At 45.2% G+C, this 22600-nt stretch overlaps 1 protein-coding gene across 1 annotated transcript; it reads left to right on the top strand.

The window, feature by feature from the left end:
• Positions 1 to 13750: 13750 nt before the first annotated feature.
• On the top strand, positions 13751 to 21209 carry RGS16 (regulator of G protein signaling 16). Its single transcript, XM_048861927.2, has 5 exons — positions 13751 to 13907; positions 15308 to 15409; positions 16339 to 16400; positions 17900 to 18066; positions 18366 to 21209. Exons 1-5 carry the CDS (start codon positions 13867 to 13869, stop codon positions 18564 to 18566), a joined length of 573 nt encoding a protein of 190 aa, XP_048717884.1. The 5' UTR covers positions 13751 to 13866; the 3' UTR covers positions 18567 to 21209.
• The last annotated feature ends 1391 nt before the right edge of the window (positions 21210 to 22600 follow it).

Genomic DNA, 22600 nt, shown 5'->3' with positions numbered 1-22600 from the left:
GAGCAGAAGGATAGGAACAACTTACAAAAACATGAGTGGTTTTGTCCTTTAAGACACAGCATCCTGTTGCTGTATCTTACAGGGTCACGGCATCCTACAAGGTCCCAGTGACAGAAACAATGCCCTGGCTGTGCCCACTTAGAAGCAGCACTTGTTAGTCTCCATAGCAATCGAAAGTCAGTGAACGGATGGCCAATGAGAGACACACTGCCAAACACTCCACGGCTGAAAGGCAGAACGTCTGGGTGAAGACAGACATGGCAGAAAACATCAAAGGCGTCCAGGCTACCTGCTCAAATTCAGGTGCGCCAAGGGCAGGAAAATGTAGACATGTGAGAATCTAACTGCCTGTGGTAGTGGCCTGTTCCTCCCTTACCACCTCCTCCCTCTCTCACCTTCATATCTTCCCTCACGATATTCCTGTACCCGGGATCCCACTGCAGCTCTAGGTGCCAAACATCCTCACTCGCTGCTCTTTCAAATCCCTCCTCAAACCCTCTGCTTTGACCAGGCTTTCCAAGGTTGGCTCCCTTTCCTGAGTGATCTATACCTACCATTTGTCTTACCTCAATCTGCATTTAAAAGTGACCAAAAATTGTAAGTCGTTTATATTATAACACACATGAAAATGATTTCTTTCAACTCTCTTCCTTCCCTTCTGCCATCCACTGTCTGTTATCTTTGATTTCAGTGTTTCTCCGATTTTATACTGACAGCTCTTTGGGACAGAGCCATGCCTGTTTTAATCTCTGTAAAGCGCCATACAAAGACAGGACATTACATTCATGCTTATTATTGATAATCAATGGAAATCAGCAGAGCTCATGGCTTCAGAAGTGAGTGTTCGGCTTCCCCATGAATGAATCTGCCTGTTCATTGCAGAGTGAGAACTGTTATAAACGGCAGTGGGTGCATCTAAGGGGTTTCCCCTCACCATTCACAATACATTTAAGCTCCTTGTCCTCACAACTTGGCTCTTACTTGCCTTTCCATTCTCATCTATTTCCATTTCCCTCTCAGCTCCTGCATTCCACCCGCACTGCATGATCAACCATCCTGTCACGGGGTGCAGACTCACAGGCGGCGCCTCCTGCTGGTCATCTCGGGGAATTAGCTTTCCAGCCTCTGGAGCACCCTCTTCAGGCCAGCGTCTCACCTTGCTGCTTGCTCCTATGTCCCTCCCAGGACCCCAGTGCCCCTTTCACTGGCTGCTGCTCCCTGGCAGTACCCCACAGTTCTGGGTCTCTCCCAGGGGAGCCCTCCACCCACTATCCCTATCTTGCCTCAGTCATAGGCTCCTGCCAGTCACCAGCTAGCCCCCACACCCTGGGGCAGACTGCAGTATGAGCCACTCATCACAGGCAAGGTTGGCTTGGGACATGCTGCCTCTGTCTAACCTTGGGCTGTCCCCTGCAACCCCAGTACCTGTTGGGCCTAATGTTACACTGCAGCCTAGGGCTTTTCTGGCTGGAGCTCCCCAGCCCTGTACCAAACTGGATACTCTGCTTAGGTCCCTCCCTCTCAGAACTAGAGAGAGAGTACTCTTCTGCTCCTGGCTTCCCTGGCTTTTATAAGGCCCACCGGGTCTGTTTGGGGCGTGGCCCCCAGCTGCAGCTGCTCTGCCAGTCAGCCCAACTCTTCTCCTGCCCCAGCCCTCTCCCAGGGCTATCTTAAACCCTTCTGGGACCGAGTGGGTGTCCACCCCGCTACACATCCCTTTTGCATCCGTCTCCCACTCTCATCCCTGAGCTTTCTTCCATGCAGTCCCCTATGCCTGGGGCCCATTCCCTGTCCCACTTCACCATGACTCAACCCCTTCCTTTAAGTCCTCCTGAAAAGACACTTCTGCAAAAAGTCCTAGGGGGGGAATTTCCATAAGCACCTGAGGGATTTAGGAGCATATGTCCTACTGAAAGTCAATGGGACTTGTGCTCCTACATCACTTAGGTAGTTTTGAAAATCAACTCCATAAACCCTAGTCTTCCCCACAATGCAGCATCACAGACATGAAAGATCTTTCAAAAAAAGATTCTAAACAAAAAATCATGACACTAATAAACTCTACCGTATGCTTCCCCACTTGATCACTCTGCTGATTTTTTTTAAATCACGCACACACATACATCCCGTCGTCAGTTTCTCCTCATATATACATTGTGTGTTTAGTTCAGCTTTTTAGTTCTAGCACATAGGGCCAGATCCTTAGCTAGTGTGAAGTTAATGGAGCTATGCTGATCTACATAAACTGAGGATGTGGTTCTTAAACTACAGAAGATACTTATTTAACCTGTATCTGAATAATCCAAACTTCTTCCTGCTCAATTGTGAAGAATAAAAGGTGCATGCTCATAAAATTTTCCATACCTCCCACTTCCAGATGGTCAGGAAATATCATAAGAACAACGCCTCTCTGTAGTTCTGTTTTCAGCCACAGCTCAAAAACAGAGAAAGTGTGGAAATGAAACATTAAAAGAGTTCAGGATTAAACATCCTCTTTGGGATACACAATGTGGAGTTATTCCAGTGCCTGCAGCTGAGTGATGAGTTTTACACTAACAGAGGCAAGGCAGAGTTACAAGAAAGGAATTTATCCGGAGAAATTACAATGCAGAATAAACTTTGTGTTCCAAATCCACTATTGATAACGTGTGCATTTAAGAATAGAGCTGTGATAGACCTGCTAGCTAAATTAAACAATAAACCTGTCCCTAAATTAGATTTAAATTGGCAAAAAAAGTGTGTGTACACATATGTAATACAACTAAAAGATTGTCACACAATGCTAAACAAATGGCTTTGTATCATAGATCGCTGCACCTAAAATATCTCACACTGCACAGGGTTGCATGCTTTAAGCGAAGTTTCTGCTTATTGTCAGATGTAAGGTACAAGTAAGTAGAGCCCTGCGTGGATACAAAATCTGTATCTGCATCCGATCTGTGACCCGCAAACATGGTCCATGAATATAAAGCAGATATCTGCAGATTTACAGGCTCTATAAGTAAGGAAGCATTAGAGATGCCTTTTATTAGCTAAATTTTGGGCAGTGGGTTGCTAATCATATATCTACTGTAATACAGGTTAAGTGTTTGCATTGTCTAGACACTTTGATAGAATACCCAGATTCCATATTTTGATGCTCAGATTGGCACTTATGGTAGATGTGTTAAATAAAAATTTATATTGCCAAGTGATGATTTAAAAGCCCGAACTTGGGATTTCTACCTTCTATTCATGCCCACATTTCAAAACTCAGCCCTCTTTCTTTTGCACATCCAAGACTTTGCACTTGATAGATAGAAACACAGATCCTACAGCAGTTAGAAGACAAATAATTCTGAGCTGGAAAATGAAACTAACAACGCTAAGATGAACATGGGTCAGACAGCTTGTAGAAACTGTTTTGGTGGAAAAGGTGTTCTACAAAAATCTGGGTCCCATTCATTGTTTCCTAATCTACTGGGGAATACATTGATTAATCCAACCCACAGCTACTGCTGAGAGATTGCAATTTCCATTATCTACATGCCAGGCAATCATCTTGTACAAAAAAGGCAGTACAGAGAAAGTAGCAAGAAAAGAGATGTGTCTCACAAGGGGACATCAGCAGAGGGGCAGACATGGAGCATGGCTCTCATAGATATGACTGGATAGGATTCCTCTATAATAGCTTTTACTCCTAGGGGAATTCTGTGCCAAAAATTAAAAATTCTGAGCACAATATTTTAGAATTCTGCAAAATTCTGCATATTATTTGTCAAAATAATGCAATATAATCCAGCTAGTTTCAATTATTTTGGTAATTTATTTAAATTACAATACAATGGATGGAGAATGGGAGTGGGGAGCACTGGAGGAAATCACCGAACCCCCTCTGTCTAATAGTAATGTAGCTAGTTTTGACATAAGAACATAAGAATGGCCCTACTAGGTCAGACCAAAGGTCCATCTAGCCCAGTATCCTGTCTTCCAACAGTGGCCAGTGCCAGGTGCCCCAGAGGGAATGAACAGAACAGGTAATGATCAAGTGATCCATCCCCATAGCTCATTCCCAGCTCCTGACAAACAGAGGCTAGGGACACCGTTCCTGCTCATTCTGGCCAATAGCCATTGATGGACCTATCCTCCATGAATTTATCTAGTTCTTTTTGTAACCCTGTTATGGTCTTGGCATTCACAACATCCTTCCACAGATTGACTATGCGTTGTGTGAAGAAATACTTCCTTTTATTTGTTTTAAACTTGCTGCCTATTAATTTCATTTGGAGACCCCTAGTTCTTGTGTTATGAGAAGTAGTAAACAACACTTCCTTATCTACTTTCTCTACACCAGTCATGATTTTATAGACCTCTATCATATCTCCCCTTAGCTGTCTCTTTTCCAAGCTGAAAAGTCCCAGTCTTATTAATCTCTCCTTATATGGAAGCCATTAGATACCCCTAATCATTTTTGTTGCCCTTTTCTGAACCTTTTCCAATTCCAATATATCTTTTTTGAGATACATCAGTATTCAAGATGTGGGTGTACCATGGATTTTTATAAATTCAACATGATATCTTCTGTCCTATTATCTCTCCCTTTCTTAATTATTCCCAGCATTCTGTTTGCTTTTTTGACTGCCGCTGCACATTGAGTGGATGTTTTCAGAGAATTATCCACAATGACTCCAAGATCTCTTTCTTGAGTGGTAACAGCTAATTTAGACCCCATCATTTTATATATATAGTTGGGATTATGCTTTCCAATGTGCAGTACTTTGCATTTATCAACATTAAACTTCATCTGCCATTTTGTTGCCCAGTCACCCTTTACTTCTAATTATTAGTCAACAAATATATGTAGCCATATGCTCACTGTTACATCATAGGCAACTGAAGAGCTAGTGAGGGCTGGGGACTCAAACTCACAATTTACGCTGGCTACTGAGCATCTCCAAAAAGGTCAGTATCAAACAGTTCATGGAGCACATATTGATAGGAAATTTTTTCAGTCTAAAAATTTAGACCAGATCTAATCACTAAAACATCATAAGCATTTATAAGGCCATACTGTCCTTTACAATAAGGCTCCCTTAAACCACTCTGACAATGTAAAGGAGCCTTAAAATTTTTACACCTGTTTTATATGCTGGAGGAAATTCACTAAGAACAATGGGAACAATTCACTAAGCAGGAAGGCTGCTACATTCTCCTCTGCCTGAGGGAACAGAACCTGCCCCACGCCTACCTCTTCAGAAATACCCCAAAGCCCTGCCCCTCCACACCGAGCATGCTGCAATAGTGAGCGAGAGGGACAGGGTCTCTCTCTCTCTCTCTCTCTCTCTCTCTCTCTCTCTCATACACATGACTACCCAGGCCCCACCCCCAGGAAGTTATTTATGTCTCTACCAGCTGCTTTGAGTGTCCAAACTGACTTGTCTGCACTGCCGGGGAGTGGGTGCATGACTGCTCTTGTGGCTTCCCTTTGCTTCCCAGTCAGAAGTCACTTTTCTGTGGGTAAGCAAAGAAATCTGCGAGGGCCATGAATTCTGTGTGATGCAGAATTCCCACAGGAGCAAGATTTGCAACTCACACAAACTTTATCCAGGCACCAGGTTTAATGCCCACTTGGCACTAACTTCACAGAGGGGCAACTGTCTACAAATAGGCCAATACGGTGGAGAGTCAGGACATCTCTCTGCAAACATGCCTTAACCTGCATTCACTGTGTAATATCAGCAAACATACCACAACCTGCAGCATGTGTATTGAAATGCATGTGAGCCTTGAACACTAGAATGGAATCGTACTTATCTCCTACTTGGCAGGGGTTTAGGATCAGGAAGGCTCCCTATCCCCTCTTTCCACATCAGCAAATCAGCATAGCAGAGGGCAGGAACTGGCCCTCTCTACCCTGTCCTAGGACTGATCAGTGCTCTTCAACTTAAGGGCAGATTTGCAACGCTACATAGACCTTCCCTATTTGTGCCTTTGCAATTTCACAGAGTCATCATCATAATGTTCCTATTATGCCTCTGGAGGTTAGGGCAATGATGAAGCTCCTCCACTCCTGTCTGTTTCTGGAAAAGTTCACAGAGTAGTGTTTCCATAATTTATGCAGACAATTAACCCTTATATTATTAGAACTCATGAACACTAATTCACGTACAGCAGGCTAGCTTTCCTGCAGGTATAAAGTGGGTAGCTCTGTTTACAGCATGCAATAGGCATGGATCTCAGTATGTTGGCAAAGCAGGGCCTTCTCAGGAAGATGCTCTCCTTGATGGAAGTAGGAGGATGGGGTGAATTAAGGGCATAATGGGCAGTTCTGATTTGCCCCTGCCACAACCCTAAAATTTGTGTTCTGAGAAGGGTTGTGTTGGGGGGGGAGTTCCTAACATTAAAGGGCAGACCCACAACTGAGTGGTGGAGTGGGACATAGTTGACAAGGCTAAATGAAATGGTAGCACACATCCACAAATCCAGCATGGTTTACACTTCCCTGTCAATTGTTTTTCTCCCATGAGCTTAATCTGTGTTTGTAGGTACAGATGGCAGAGGACCTGTGACAAAACTTGGGGAGACGCCACTCCCATTCCAGTCTTTGTGTATTAAACCCTTGGAAAGATGTGGGGGACGGATTGTCTCTGTCATGCGGCTTTCCGTGAGCCAGAGTGACAACTTTTTGTGGAAATTCCCATCTGGTACTGCTCACCACTGACCCCTTCCCTCATTCACTGTCCACAACCCTTGCACCAGGGGCAGGGCTGGCTGCTGCACTCAATGACACAGTGTAGTTTTGGAAATTTCCTTGTCTCCTGTCTGAGAGATAACAGGTTTCAGAGTAGCAGCTGTGTTAGTCTATATCCGCAAAAAGAAAAGGAGGACTTGTGGCACCTTAGAGACTAACAAATGTATTTGAGCATAAGCTTTCGTGAGCTACAGCTCACTTCATCGGATGCATTCAGTGGAAAATACAGCGGGGAGATTTATATACACAGAGAACATGAAACAATGGGTGTTACCATACACACTGTAACGAGAGTGATCACTTAAGGTGAGCTATTACCAGCAGGAGAGCAAGGGGTGGGGGGGGGTAGGCAGAAACCTTTTGTAGTGATAATCAAGGTGGGCCATTTCCAGCAGTTGACAAGAACATCTGAGGAACAGTGGGGGGTGTAAGGGGGGAATAAACATGGGGAAATAGCTTTACTTTATGTAATGACCCATCCATTCCCAGTCTCTATTCAAGCCTAAATTAATTGTATCCAGTTTGCAAATTAATTCCAATTCAGCTGAATTGGAATTAATTTGCAAACTGGATACAATTAATAGCTCACCTTAAGCGATCACTCTTGTTACAGTGTGTATGGTAACACCCATTGTTTCATGTTCTCTATGTATATAAATCTCCCCACTGTATTTTCCACTGAATGCATCCGATGAAGTGAGTTGTAGCTCATGAAAGCTTATGCTCAAATAAATTTGCTAGTCTCTAAGGTGCCACAAGTCCTCCCTTTCTTTTTGAGAGATAATAAACACTCAGTACAAACAGAAAGAGCCTGTGGGGGAGGAGGTGACATTGATTTCTGGAGATCGCTACCTGGTATCATTGCTAACAAGGCAAGCCACCCACCCCACCCCCACAATTAATATTAATGGAGAGACACCCCCCCCTTCCTCTGCCAAGGAGATTGCAGAATACAAACAGAGACAAGCAGGGTGCACTGGGGAGTAGAGAAACACACCTCTCCTTCCCTCTCCCGTTACATAAGTACAATATTATATCGGTTTAGTGCAGTTGTATTGAAGTGGTTGTTTCAATAGCAGCCTCTGGGGCTCCTAGCACATTAATGACAGGTTTCAGAGTAGCAGCCATGTTAGTCTGTATTTGCAAAAAGAAAAGGAGCACATTAACTGTCATAATGGACTACTGACTGCAGCAGAAAAGCCATGTGTGACCTCACACCTTAGCTCTGTATAGCGGTGATAAATACTCAGCCTCCCAGGCTCAGGTGGTTTAGTTGGAATACTGAAACCTCTTAAGAACTTCTTAAAACATAAAGGACAGTTTGCAGAGGGTATTAAATGAGCATGCAACAAACCTGTAGATAGGAACACAGGCATGGTTGTTCCCCTCCCCTGCCTTCTGCCCAGCCACTCCTCCACTCCCAATCACGCGATCTCACACACACCATACCTGGCTAAACTCACATAAGTTTACATCCTTCCAGTTTAAAATTGGGGAAAGCATTCTAAATATGATTGTCGGGCTCAATGGGTAGTGATCAATGGTTCAATGTCTAGTTGGCAGCTGGTATCAAGCGGAGTGCCCCAGAGGTCGGTCCTGGGGCCGGTTTTGTTCAACATCTTTATTAATGATCTGGATGATGGAATGAATTGCACCCTCAGCAAGTTTGCAGATGACTCTAAGCTGGGGGGAGAGGTAGATATGCTGGAGGATAGGGATAGGATCCAGACTGACCTAGACAAATTGGAGGATTGGGCCAAAAGAAATCTGATGAGGTTCAACAAGGACAAGTGCAGAGTCCTGCACTTAGGAAGGAAGAATCCCATGCAGCGCTACAGGCTGGGGACCGACTGGCTAAGCAGCAGTTCTGCAGGAAAGGACCTGGGGAGTTCAGTGGATGAGAAGCTGGATATGAGTTAGCAGTGTGCCCTTGTTGCCGAGAAGGCCAACGGCATATTGAGCTGTATTAGTAGGAGCATTGCCAGCAGATCGAGGGACGTGATTATTCCCCTCTATTCAGGACTGGTGAGTCCATACCTGGAGTATTGTGTCCAGTTTTGGTCCCCCCACTCCAGAAGGGATGCGGACAAATTGGAGAGAGTCCAGCAGAGGGCAACAAAAATGACTAGGGGGCTGGGGCACAAGACTTACAAGGAGAGGCTGAGGGAACTGGGGTTATTTAGTCTACAGAAGAGAAGAGTGAGGGGGGATTTCATAGCAGCCTTCAACTACCTGAAGGGGGCTCCAAAGAGGATGGAGCTAGGATGTTCTCAGTGGTGGCAGATGACAGAACAAGAAGCAATGGTCTCAAGTTGCAGTGCGGGAGGTCTAGGTTGGCTATTAGGAAATGCTATTTCACTAGGAGAGTGGTGAAGCACTGGAATGGGTTACCTAGGAAGGTGGTGGAATCTCCATCCTTAGAGGTTTTTAAGGCCTGGCTTGACAAAGCCCTGGCTGGGATGATTTAGTTGGTGTTGGTCCTGCTTTGAACAGGGGATTGGACTAGATGACCTCCTGAGGTCTCTTCCAACCCTAATCTTCTATGATTCTATGATATGAGCTCCTCAAGGGTCTCTGCAGTTATGCAGGGCAGTGTCTACAGTCAATACGCAAAGCCACTGAGATACACAGAGAGGCACAATTCACACAAACACAGAAAAACCTTAAGCAACAGACAAACAGGTTCTTTTCATAACACACAGGGATATAAGGATCCACCCATATGGACACACCTGCTCGCTCTCTCTCACACACACACACGTACTGATCCACTAAAATACAGTAACTGATACTCTTACAAAAGCAACACACAAACCTAGTCTCCTCGGATTCTATATGCACACACACATACAGCTGAAGCTGGAAACATACTGTACAAGTATCCACAAACATTTGTGTACATAAAACTGGTGAGTTTGGTTCAACAGTATTTGCAAGCCCTTCTTATTTGCTATCTGTGAACACTAAATTGAGCAAGGTTTTGTTCAGCAAATGTTCATGTATTCATACTGGAAAATATAAAAGTTATAGGCATCCAATCGGGGAGATGAAAAATGCTACGGGCCTCATTTTTAGGAAGGCTTAGCACTTAAAATTCTGTTGAACCCAAAGGGAGCTATGTGTGTTCACAAGTTATGAAAATCAGGCCCTATGTAACTTCGGTGACCAATCACTCAGCTCAGAGAATGAGCAAGGAACAGTCACAGGATACTTGTAACTAACAGTCTGAAATGTGTTTGCCCAATCTGCTTCTCAAACAATTGTGAATAGTGAACAAACTTCTAAAAATCAGTCTGTCTATGGACAATTCATATGTAGAAAAATTGACTTTGTGAACATTTTCACCATCTCTTTACACAACCATGTGATCCCCACTTTCCCAAAACACATTCACATTTAGACATCAGAATGCAACCACTAATATACTCAGGGATACCCCAAGATGTACATACAGAGAGTTAGACTAGATCAGCGGTTCTCAAACTGTTGGTCGGTACCCCAAAGTGGGTCATGCCCCTGTTTTAATGGGGTTACTAGGGCTGGCTTAGACTTGCTGGGGCCTGAAGCCGAAGCCCAAGCCCCACCGCCTGGGGCCAAAGACCAAGCCCCACCACCTGGGGTCGAAGCCAAAGCCTGAGGGCTTCAGCCATGGGTGGTGGGACTCAGGTTACAGGCTCCCTGCCTGGGGCTGAAGCCCTCGGGCTTTGGCTTCAGCCCCCCAGCTCAGGGTGGTGGGGCTTGGGCTTTGTATCCCCCTCCTGGGGTCGTGTAGTAATTTTTTATGTCAGAAGGGGGTTATGGTGCAATGAAGTGTGAGAACCCCTGGACTAGATGACCCTGGCAGTCCTTTCTAACCCTATGGTTCTATGATTCAGCGTGACACAGATTCCCTCCTACAATTACACATGTGCATACAAACGAATGTATCCATCATGCATGCACAGACATAGCTACTAGCATAAACATATGCATGCACACACACACACGGAGAACTCATCACAGCAAAGCAAGCATTAACGTACTCTGAGAAGCAGCCTGTGCCCCAAGCACACGTGCAGACACATACCCAGTACTCCCAGGAGAGTCTGAGACAGCTCATGTGCCTTGAAGCAGCACTGTGGCTGCAGCAGCAGTTCCTCCTAGAAGCAGCAAGCTGGTGGATGTTTTCTCATTGTGTGTCTGAGCAGAAGAATGGAGAGGAAATGGAGAGGAACATGCAGATTACTGAGGAGAACAAACATTACAGGCTGAGGGCAGGTAGTCTTTTTTAAGCTTGTCTTCTTATTGTTGTTTGATCAGTATGGTACGCAATAAAAAGGGAATATGAAGAAGCATGCAGCCAGATCCCCATAATTTCCAACACATATCCAGGCAAATGTAGTGTTGCATCCATCACATATTCACTCCTCCATTTCCTTTGTACTCCTTGAAACCCAAGGAGAAATCCATATACAAGGGGAAACACATAGGAAACCACAGCTCAAATCCCAGTTTTAAAACACAGGAAATACATTAACATACACCCCCCCTAGCACTGAACATATATCTCTACAACTAAAGTACAAACAAACAAAAATCCTTAAACTAGTTTATTAAAGAGAGCCATGGAGGAGAGAGGTTGGTCTTCTCATTGAAGCACTGGACTGGGGCTCAGAAGAGCTGCACTCAGTTCTTGGCTCTGTTGCAACTTTTCTGTGTGACCCTGCGCAAGTCTCTTCACCTTGGATTTCCAAAGGTGCCTAAGTACTTAGATGCCCAATTCCCATTACATTTCAACTCCCTTAGGCCAGGGTGACCAGATATACCGATATTAGAGGCTTTGTCTTATATATGCAACTATTTCCACCCCCACCCGCCCCAAAAAGTGTCCTGATTTTTCACACTTGCTATCTGGTCACCCCACAGGCACCTACTTTCCAAAGTGCCGGGGGATGCTCAACCACTGGCTCTGCCCCAGGACCCGTCCCCACTCGACCCCTTCCCCCAAGGCCCCACCCCACCTCTTCCTGCCCCTACTCCACCTCCACCCTGCCTCTTCCCGCCCACTTCTATCTGGTCACCCCACAGGCACCTACTTTCCAAAGTGCCGGGGGATGCTCAACCACTGGCTCTGCCCCAGGACCCGTCCCCACTCGACCCCTTCCCCCAAGGCCCCACCCCACCTCTTCCTGCCCCTACTCCACCTCCACCCTGCCTCTTCCCGCCCACTTCTACCCCCTCCCCTGAGCATGCCCTGTCCTTGCTCCTCCCCCCTTCCCCCCAAAGCTTCCTGTGCGCCGCAAAACAGCTGATTGCAGCAGGTGGGGGGGCGGGGGGAGGGAGGCGCTGATCCACGGGGACCACTGGCAGGCGGGAGGCACTGTGGGGGAGGGAGGGAACTGATGGGGGGCTGCCGATGGGTGCTGAGCACTCCCTATTTTTTCCCCGTAGGTTCTCCAGCTGCAGGGCACCCAGGCGCCTATGGGTCACCCTACCTTAGGCTCTTTCGAAAATCCCAGCATTAAACTCTCTGTGGCTCAGTTCCCCGTCTGTAACATGAGAGTAGCACTACTTCCCTACCTCATCAAGACGCTGCAAGGATAAATTCACTGGTGTTTGTGAGGCACTCGGATACTAAAGAGATGGCCATATAAGTACCTAGAAAGCGTTAACCCTATCAAGTTTGCTACACACCTATCCCATTTCAGAATGTTGGTATGGCAGTTGCATCCTATCCATCCATCTATCCTCTGCTATATCCCTGTTTCCCATTTATCTCTACCTGCAGGTCTCTCTTGCTTCCCTTTCTCTCTCCGGCACTGCAGCACAATATGACAGAAGCTGTTTTATTACGCATTTGGCTGGTTCAGTGGAGCCCTTGGCGTGGCCTTAGAGGGAGTGACGTTCTGCTTGTTATAACATTGTAGGAATGTGGAGGCAATATCAGGCTTCAGTACAGTCCCCTACCATGATAAATATTCAGAAAATTGACCTTCTTTCTCTACCTCTTTGCCCCATTCTCTTCAGCTCCTCTGCCTTTATCTCGGGCTCCATTCTCTCTTTCCTCTGTTTTATTATCTCTCTTCTTCTGTTCTCTCCTATTCAGGTTCTTACATTGTGCCTATTACCGTGGTGTCTTTTCTCCTTCTCTCCCTTCACCACATGCAGAGCAGAATGAAACAGAATCTGCAACTATGATCCAGTGTACACTACACATTGAACCACATCAGGGGATCTGGTTACGATAACTAAGGTTGTCCTTCCGCATGGTTTCAAAATATAGGTGACGCCAAACCCTGTTTTAAGTAGTGTCTCTGAGTTGTGCCACAATTGGACGTATAGCATGATTTGGAGGCCTGGTTAAAACACCATTTTGCCCTATTGACTATGTAAGGCAGACACTAGGCCAGTTTCACCTGCATGCTCCGGCTGCTTTGCACTGATCTGGAGATTGTAAACCATTTAAACTGGGTTTATAGTTACTTATGCCAGAATGGTGCAAAATTGCCGGAATGTACCAGTGAATCTGGCCCATTGTTTAAACCCCAGTGAGGACAAGCACATTGTACCTGGTGTTTTCCCAACATGCTCATATCTGTGGTGCAGACAGGACTAAGTGGTCTCCAGCCAGTGGTACTTAGCTGATAACTGCTTTTCATATACTGTATATTAAACAGATTATTTTATTTTAAGAAGAAGAAAAGCTTCCCCTTCTCCAGACACCTGTAACAGCATATCCTCCTTATTTCATGGCAGACAGTCTAGGGGCAGTCTAGGGGCAGTAATGGCTTCTGATGTTTACATAGCAGATATAGTTTATAGGTGGAAATTAATCTGTTTTTCCTGTTATCTGGGAACAGGTTAGGACTGTGATGTTCAAGGACAGCTCTGATTCTCCCCGCACTTCCTTCTCTTAACACACAAAAGAAACCCACCTAAACCATTATCATCTTTTCTTACTACTGTCAGAGCTTTTGGTTGGCTAGAGGCTGGGCTGTGTGTGGTTAACCCCTCCCACTTCCCATGTGATATAAAGCACAGCTCCCAGGCCCCGCTTCCAGGCTACAGCACAGGACTACTGCAGCTGCTTTCCATTCCACTGACAAGGACGAAACCTGTTGTCAGCTACCTACCCTCCTGCCTGCCCAGTTCTCAGCATGTGCCGGGGTTTAGCTGCACTTTCCACCTGCTTGGAAAGGTAAGAGGTTTTGAAATACGGGGACTCTGGGAAATAAAGGACTTGTCGATACAGAAATATTAAATTCCATACCAGACCTTACGGCCCCTTTTGCATGGGCAATGATGCTGTGTTTGTAAAACTGGGACACAAACTGTGTTTAAATCCTAGCTAACAATGGTTTAAGCAATATAGTTTAGCAATATAGTACCAGGGAGGAGGGGAATGTAGGGGTAAGCAATATGAAGGGGTAGTGCTGCTTTTATATTTTTTTAATGCTTGAGGTTTGTCTTGCTATCCCCTTCAACTGCAGAACTTGCTTTGCCCTGACAGCAGCAAACATATTTAAAATAAACAATGATGTGGATGCAGAGTCTTGTGCTACCTGTTTGGCACTGAATTGATTATTTTTATAACCGTCCTCTGAGACAACTTGTGTAAGCAGCAGTATATGAATAACATTTGATCTGTACCCTTTCTTAGGGATGGTACTCTAGGGAGCAGGGGATATAGCAGGTAGCTGTGTCTGTATTGTTGCAAAGATGCACTGGCAGGGAGGTGGCTCAATACTGTCACAGAGATGCTGTGGCACGGAGCTGTCTCTGTGCGGCATAGAGACGCCACTGCAGGCAGCTGCAACCAGTACTGCAGCAGAGACCAGGTGGCACAGATAGTTCAGTCGTGTTGCAGAGACACTGTGGCATGGGGCTGTCTGCATAGTGTGGCAGAGACAGCAGGACAGGGAGCTGTCTCAATACTGCTGTTGAGAAGAGAGCGGTTTCACTATTTTCCCTGAGACTCCAGAGCAGAAGGGAAAAGTACTGAGGACAAGAGGATCAGGAGATCAGAGCAGAGATTGACCAATGGACAGGGTGAAGAGGAAGCCAGAGGGATAATGAAAGGGCCATACAGGGCAGGCAGCTGCCTCTATGCTATACACTAACCAGGCAAACACCTCCACACATGCTCTGTATGTGCATACAGGAGAAGCGTATAGAAGAAACCATCTCCCAAGGAGCTACTGAGAGTTTTCTAGTGGGTTCTGGTGGCAAGGGGTGGGATTGGAGAAGAAAGGTTTTAATTCATAAATAGGAACACAATAACTAATACTAAAGATAACAGTGGGCTAAGCCAATTAGAGGAATAAGGGGCTGAAACTTCACTAGAGTCAGTGGAGCTGTGCCTGCTTCTAGCCGTGTTTAATTTGGTCCTGGTTTAATTTGGTGTATCCATGCTGGATTCAGAGAGAGTGCCAGCTAATTGCATCCAGTGGCATTTTTCTGTAAGGATGTAATGTAAAAAGCCTGTCCTGACAACAGGCCTTCCCTTAGTTTGATGAGAATGCACCTCCGCCCCCTAGCGGCCATTCCTTGCCTCTTAGTATCTATTCCATACCCATCTGCTCCTCTTCTGTCTCTCAGAGCCAAACAACTCAAGACTCGTTTAGGGATCCTGCTTCATAAACCGGAGTTGGGACATGAGGCTGAGAGCTTCAGCACATCTGAGCAGGGCACCAAACTGAGGTAAGCCAAGCCTGCCTTCTCCCCCAACTCAGCACAGGCCCCCTGCTGCTGTACATGGGTGGACATAGGAAAGAGAACACAGCAGTAGAGCACTGTATCATGAGTAGGGTGACCGGACAGCAAATGTGAAAAATCGGGATGGGGGTGGGGGTAATAGGAGCCTATATAAGAAAAAGACCCAAAAATCAGGACTGTCCCTATAAAATCAGGACATCTGGTCACCCTATGAGAGAGTTATACTGGTCCCCAAAGACTGCACTGGGATTGGATCATGTTCGTGCCCCTCTCCATATGAGGAAGAAAGCACAATACATCAGGAGAACTCACAGCTCTCCCCCCATTAAGCCCCACCCCGAAATTTTCAGAGGGGAATGATTATTACCCCGCTTTACCAGTCATAAAACCAGACTGGACAAGAGGAGCCCTAGCGCGTGGCATCTGGAACAGTGTGGTGTTCCAGCTTCAGGCTAGACACCAGAGTGGACTTAACTGATTACTGGAGTCCCCCAACCGGCTGCTGGACTCTGTCTGGGGAATGTAGTCAACCTTAGAACCAGGACCCTCACTATTTGAAGGCAAACTCTTTGCCAGAGCTTGTACCAGCTGGAATTTGCTCTTTTGGATATCTACATAGGAAAAACAACTGGCCATAGCTACACTGTGGAGCTAAGATCTAGCCAGTCATCTGGGAGAGTAAGAGAGGGAGAAAGAAAGAGAGAAAGAAAGGAGGAGAAGACCCTAGAGGTAATGAGATTGCTGGGTCTCTTACTTTAGTTTTCTATGGAGTGATGCAATCCTCTCCTCTTCCCCTAAACGCAGTTGCCTCTGTCACAGAGCTTTTCTATCCCTGAGACTTTGGCCAGATTGAATACTTGTTAGTTTGTTTCCATAAAACAAGGTTAATACTTCACTTTACTTTTCCTCTCCAGAAACTCCTCAGAGGAAGCACTAGAATGGAAGAAGTCCTTTGATCACTTGCTGAAGAGTAAAAGTGAGTATGAGTCTCTTGTATGACAGCCTGAGGGGGAAGTACACAAGACCGAGTGGGAGGGGAGACTAAGGACTAACCATGTGCGTAAGCTCAGCATAATAGGTAATGTTTGCCCATTCTCAGACTAGAATAAAAGAGAGGTCAGTCTTTAAGAACTGCTTCCTTCTCCCTCCTGAGAGTATTGCTTTGATGAAAAGAGGACAGTGGAGCAGATAACTGTCTGAACAAGCTGGGCAAAAACCAAACAGAATTGCTGCATGGCCAAGTAGGGTTGCCATTTTTCAGGCTTGGTCCTCTTTCTGGCAGAGACGTTGTGTCACAATGCAATGCCATGTTGTTGGGGCATAAACGTTACCATGTTGATGTTGTGTCAGTGGGATGTATCACTTTGTCAAAACCTGGACTGTAAATTGTCCTGCAGGCTAAGGTTATTACCCATCCCAGTTTCAATGCACATTCAGTAGAGACCCGTGAAAATTGATATTGTTCAACAACTTTGGGGTTGAGAGGCAATGCTACCGCTTGTACCATTCAGAATTTTTGTAGAGAGGGAGAATTCAACAGCTTTCCTCCAGAACGGTAGGAAACGCCCAGAGGTACTGATTCGGTGTGGTTTTAGTATATCCATCCTGCCGTCCAGACTGTCTGTACTTGCAATCCGCTGTGCTATGCACTAGTGTCCCAGTAAGAAAATCTCTCTCTCACACAAACACACACACACACACAATTCTTTTCAGGGATACACTTTGGAATCAGGTGAGGGTTATTTCCTTCCTACATGGCCGCAGTGCCCAGGAGTTAGACTATTAAATAAGTGACATTAGAAATAACAAATCTTAAAACTAAAGTGGACTGAAAATGTTACTGACATGATAGAAATGACTCCACGGAGGAGAGGCCCTTCTCTACTGATAGGCTGAAACAAGGAGCACAATCCAAACTTTGTCACCTGCTTGGTTAACAAGTACATTCAGAGGTGTGACTTCATACTCTCTTGAACATGAAGCATGTGTGCTTCTGCACTACTTGTGACTTGTTCCTTGTACAACAGAGCCAAGAAGGAGAGAGTCACCACTCAGATCTGTTCAGATACTCGTGGAGGGCATATATATACCTAGATAGATCTCTGTAGATCTATCTGTCTGTTCCAAAGCCACAGGGATTACACTCTGGAGAACCATTACAGAAGATCAGACATGCAGAATGTGATGGAGACACTGGGTGTGCTCCATTCCATTCTTGTCTGTGGGAAGGTGGTTTATTGGAACCCAGAGGCCAACAAACAATCTGAGAAGGGTGGAATCTGTCCAGGGTGAAGTAGAATCTTATTATGTCATGGTCTTAACTCCCAAAGAAAGACTTTTCAATAATGCTACATTACTCAATAAGCAAAATGTATTTTAAAACCTGGCAGCATTCTTTATCTCCCAAAGCTGTATGAAGCTCCTTCCTTTTCCCCTTCTTCCACCCCTAAATCTAATTTTCCTTGTTCTTCACAGATGGGGTGGCTACATTCCATGCCTTCCTGAAAACAGAGTTCAGTGAGGAGAACCTAGAGTTTTGGTTGGCTTGTGAGGAGTTCAAAAAGTCCCGGTCAAAAACTAAACTGTCATCCAAGGCCCACAGGATCTTTAAGGAGTTTGTTCAAAATGAAGCACCTAAAGAGGTCAGAATTATTTCTAGCTTTGTATTTTATGGTATGGGTGTGGAATTGAGAACTGTTTCACTTATTTAATATAACTTTGTGACAGTAATGTGCTTCCCCCACTCATACCATGGGAAAATTAGTTCCCACACACCAAACGCTGTCTTACTATAGAAGGCACATCTTGTGATTTCCCAGAAGACCATAAATAATATTTATAGTCATGCCCCCATTTTATTTATGGAGGGAAATCATTTCCCTTTCCATATGGTAATGTTCCCCCACAAAAAGAATATTGTGTGTCTTGTCCTTCCTCACAGGTGAATATTGACCATGAAACCAGACAAATAACCCAGAAGAACCTGACAGCTGCCACTTCTTCTTGTTTCGATGCTGCACAGGCAAAAACCCGCACTTTGATGGAGAAGGATTCCTATCCCAGGTTCCTGAAATCTACCTCCTACCAGGACTTAACAGAGCAAGCCACCAGCCATAGCACCAGCAAGCGGTTGCATACCTGATCCAAGTCACCTGTACTGCCAGAAACTGGGGGGTGAGGGGAAGAGCCACATAGTGAAGCAAAGGTAGAGGCAGGAGCCTGAGAAACAGTGACTGAGGCGGAAAGAGCTCTGAGCAGTGGGGTTTTGGCTAAAGTCCTGGGATTCTATCCTTATCAGGATCCCCAGGACCTCCAACGCTTCCATGTACCTCCGAGCTGTAGTGATAGAGCACCTGTCCTGCACCATGGGAATGGGAGATGGTGAAATGGGAACTGTTGGGAGAGAGATATGGGTGGACAGTTGCTTACATGCAAGCAAGCACTCCAGTGACGGGCAGTAGGGGAAAAGTATGCAAGAAGAGACTTGCACTAAAAGCAGAGAGAGAGAGGGGAGCTGGATGAGAGGCTCCATCGAGTGGCAGTTTCCATTGAAAACAGGGCAGATTTAATTCCCCCCCAAACTGTCCACCATCTGATGCTGAACTTTATGCATGTCTGTCTGCACGAGAGAAAGCCTCAGTCTGCTCTCAAGACCCTGCCTCTATACCGACAAAAATTACAAACTATACATAGAGCTCAGAAGTTTGCAGTTTCTGTAGTGCTGTGGCCGATGAACCCACACTAGTCTGCATGTTCTTGCACCAGCTGGAATTTCCAGCATCTCAAATCATAAAGATGCAAGCACAACTTTGGGTTTTCAGCCACAGGAATCCTGCATCTGCTTTGTTTTGATTGAGAGAGATTTCAGGTTCTATTCTGCCCTCTTCCATGCATGCTCTGGGAGATCCTTTACACCTCCTTCCAATAAGACATCAGCATAGCATGGACATTTCCCCACCCCTCACATAAACTACACGAGCTCATGTTTTGGTCCTGTAGATTGTTGTGTGCAATCTTGGATTGCATGTCCCACTTTTTATTATTGTTATTGATAAAATTTCATAGATGAGCACAGAACTTTACAAAGTACATACTTTGGGTACGCCCTTGCCCTGAGGAGCTTACAACTGAAATTGGATTTATTGTAGATACCACAGTCCTTAGATACCATGGTGACAGGCACTACATAAAAACCCAAGAGAGGTAGGTAGAGAGAACGCCAATACAGTCAAAGGATGAGGCACAAGTGTGGCAACAGCTGGAGTCCTAAGTGGTCAGGGCTGGCATTGTTTTTTTTAGAAGATATGGGAAAGGGGAGATTGAGGAGGGTTGACAGATTTATTGTCTGTGTGGAATTGGAGAATGGTGTTTAAAAAGGCCCAAAGAGCCAGACTTTTAAAGGTATTTAGGCTACTAACTCCCAATTTTTTTTATCATTTGTGTTTTCACCTGCAAAATGTGCCCTTCTGTGATTGACTGTGCAGGGGCTCCTCTTTTTACATGCCTTCTTCAAATAAAGAAGTTCGCTAAGACCATGCCTTCTCCCCTGTGCTTCTGCCTCAGCTGCCATGAAAGGAACCCTGCAAAATACAGATTAGGAGATAGACCCCTTCTCCCCCCAGTAGGTTAATGGAATTTGTGTTTCTCATGCATGTTCCTCCAGAGAAAGGAAAATAGGTCCTTGAAGGAAATGTGGTAAAGGAAATACAGAGATTTCCCTTGGTTTTAAATCTGGGCTTAAGTCCCCTACCTGGTGAAATCAATAGGCAGAATACTGAGCAGGTTACTTGCATTTAGTGATCCACACAAAATAGAGTTCTGTGAGCGTAAAGCTCTGAGACCGTGAAAGAACGAGGAGTACTTGTGGCACCTTAGAGACTAACACATTTATTTGAGCATAAGCTTTTTTTCCCCACTGCATGCATCTGATGAAGTGGGCTTTAGCCCACGAAAACTTATGCTCAAATAAATGTTAGTCTCTAAGGTGCCACAAGTACTCCTCATTCTTTCTGCTGATACAGAGTAACACGGCTACCACTCTGAAACCTGAGACAGTGAAAGAACACATTTAACCAGAAGCTGCTGTCCAGTGCTTTCCTGAGAGGCTTGTAGCACATTTCATTTGCTGAGACTTTTGGCACAAAACTTGATTTTCAGAACCACCCTGATTAGGTATTTACAGATGCGTTAGTTAGATTAGATAATTATTCAGTCACGGAGGGTGCAGCTACACTGGTGCTAGTAACAGTATAAATACTAGTGTAGCTCGGGCTCAGGTGTTTTCAGCACTGTCTCATTGAAAACCTGCCTTGAGCAAACTTTCCTGGTAAGACAGAAGCATAGTGCAATCTTACCTGCAGCAATTTATTCACAAAGGCCAAATCCTGAGATCCTTCCTCAGTTGACACTCATTCTTTGCCCAAACAACCTCCTTGTCACTTCCATGAGCATTTGCCTGAGTAAGTACAGAGAATTTGCCCTGGATCACTAGTGGTGTCCTCCTATTGCAATTTGTCTGGCCAGTGGCTTCAAGAATCTCAAGAACTCGTGGCTGGACTCCCTTCTGCACCCTCCTCTCCTCTTCCTTCCAATTCTACCTCTGAGTCTTCATGGGTTCTAGCTGGGTTCTCAAGAGATTCTAGCTGCTTTAATATTTATTATTTATTTTCACAACTGGAACTAGCTTCATAATGCTATTGAGATACACATTGTTCTGATTGCATGGTTAACACAATATCATTATTTATTATTATTAGGAAATAAAACAAAAAATATTGCGACAGCTTCCCTATTGTCTTTGTTTTTAAATTACACTCTTTTTGCATTGGTGATCGTGGGACATAAACTGTAGTTTAGGGCAACAGCGCACATTGGTTGCATGTCACTCACAATGTTGTTTTAAAACAATTACACTGCCAGAAGCAGAGACACTAAAGGAATGGAAGGTGGAGGGGGACAACATTTTTCACAAGATAGCAGTCTTATTTAAGAGAAATTAACCAGTTCCAAAGATGATGAAAGTAATTAAGCTTAAGAACATGTTCATTAATAATATTTAGCCCTCTTATAGCAATTTTCATCTTCAAAGTTATTTTACAGTAACTTCTCGCTTAATGTTGTAGTTGTGTTCCTGAAAAATGCAACTTTAAGCAAAACGATGTTAAGCGAATCCAATTTCCCCATAAGAATTAATATAAATGTGGGGGTTGGGTTCCAGGGAAATTTTTTCACCAGACAAAAAATATTATATACATATATATATATACACACAGTATACGTTTTAAACAAACAATTTAATACTGTACACAGCAGTGATGACTGTGAAGCCTTGTTGAGAGGGTGGGATATTTCCCAGGGAATGCCTTACTGCTAAATGATGAACTAGCACTCGGCTGAGCCCTCAAGGGTTAACACGTTGTTAATGTAGCCTCACACTCTACAAGGCAGCATGAATGGAGGGAGGGGAGACAGCATGGCAGACAGAGACACACACCCTGTGTGTGAGAGAGAGACACGCATTGCCCCTTTACATCTGCTGACCCCACTCTAAGGACACTGCCTTTTTAGATCAGGAAGTTGAGACAGCAGCTGCTACCTGCAAGCTCCCTCCATCCTGAGCCCTGCCGTGTCCCACCCCTGCTCTATGGAGATAGGGTAAGCGGGTGGCAGGAGAGGGGACACCCTGATATTAGTCCCCCTCTTCCTCCTCCCCACCCAGCAAGCAGGAGGCTCCCGGGAGCAGCTCCAAGGCAGAGGGCAGGAGCAGCACATGGCAGTGCAGGGAGGGACAGCTGAACTGCCAGCAATTCATAGAATCATAGAATATCAGGGTTGGAAGGGACCCCAGAAGGTCATCTAGTCCAACCCCCTGCTCGAAGCAGGACCAATTCCCAGTTAAATCATCCCAGCCAGGGCTTTGTCAAGCCTGACCTTAAAAACCTCTAAGGAAGGAGATTCTACCACCTCCCTAGGTAACGCATTCCAGTGTTTCACCACCCTCTTAGTGAAAAAGTTTTTCCTAATATCCAATCTAAACCTCCCCCACTGCAACTTGAGACCATTACTCCTCGTTCTGTCATCTGCTACCATTGAGAACAGTCTAGAGCCATCCTCTTTGGAACCCCCTTTCAGGTACTTGAAAGCAGCTATCAAATCCCCCCTCATTCTTCTCTTCTG

The sequence above is a fragment of the Caretta caretta genome, chromosome 8, assembly GCF_965140235.1.
Source record: "Caretta caretta isolate rCarCar2 chromosome 8, rCarCar1.hap1, whole genome shotgun sequence".
NCBI classification, from domain to species: domain Eukaryota; kingdom Metazoa; phylum Chordata; order Testudines; family Cheloniidae; genus Caretta; species Caretta caretta.
Note: the sequence above shows the minus strand (reverse complement) of the source record. Positions and strands in the feature narration are given on the sequence as shown.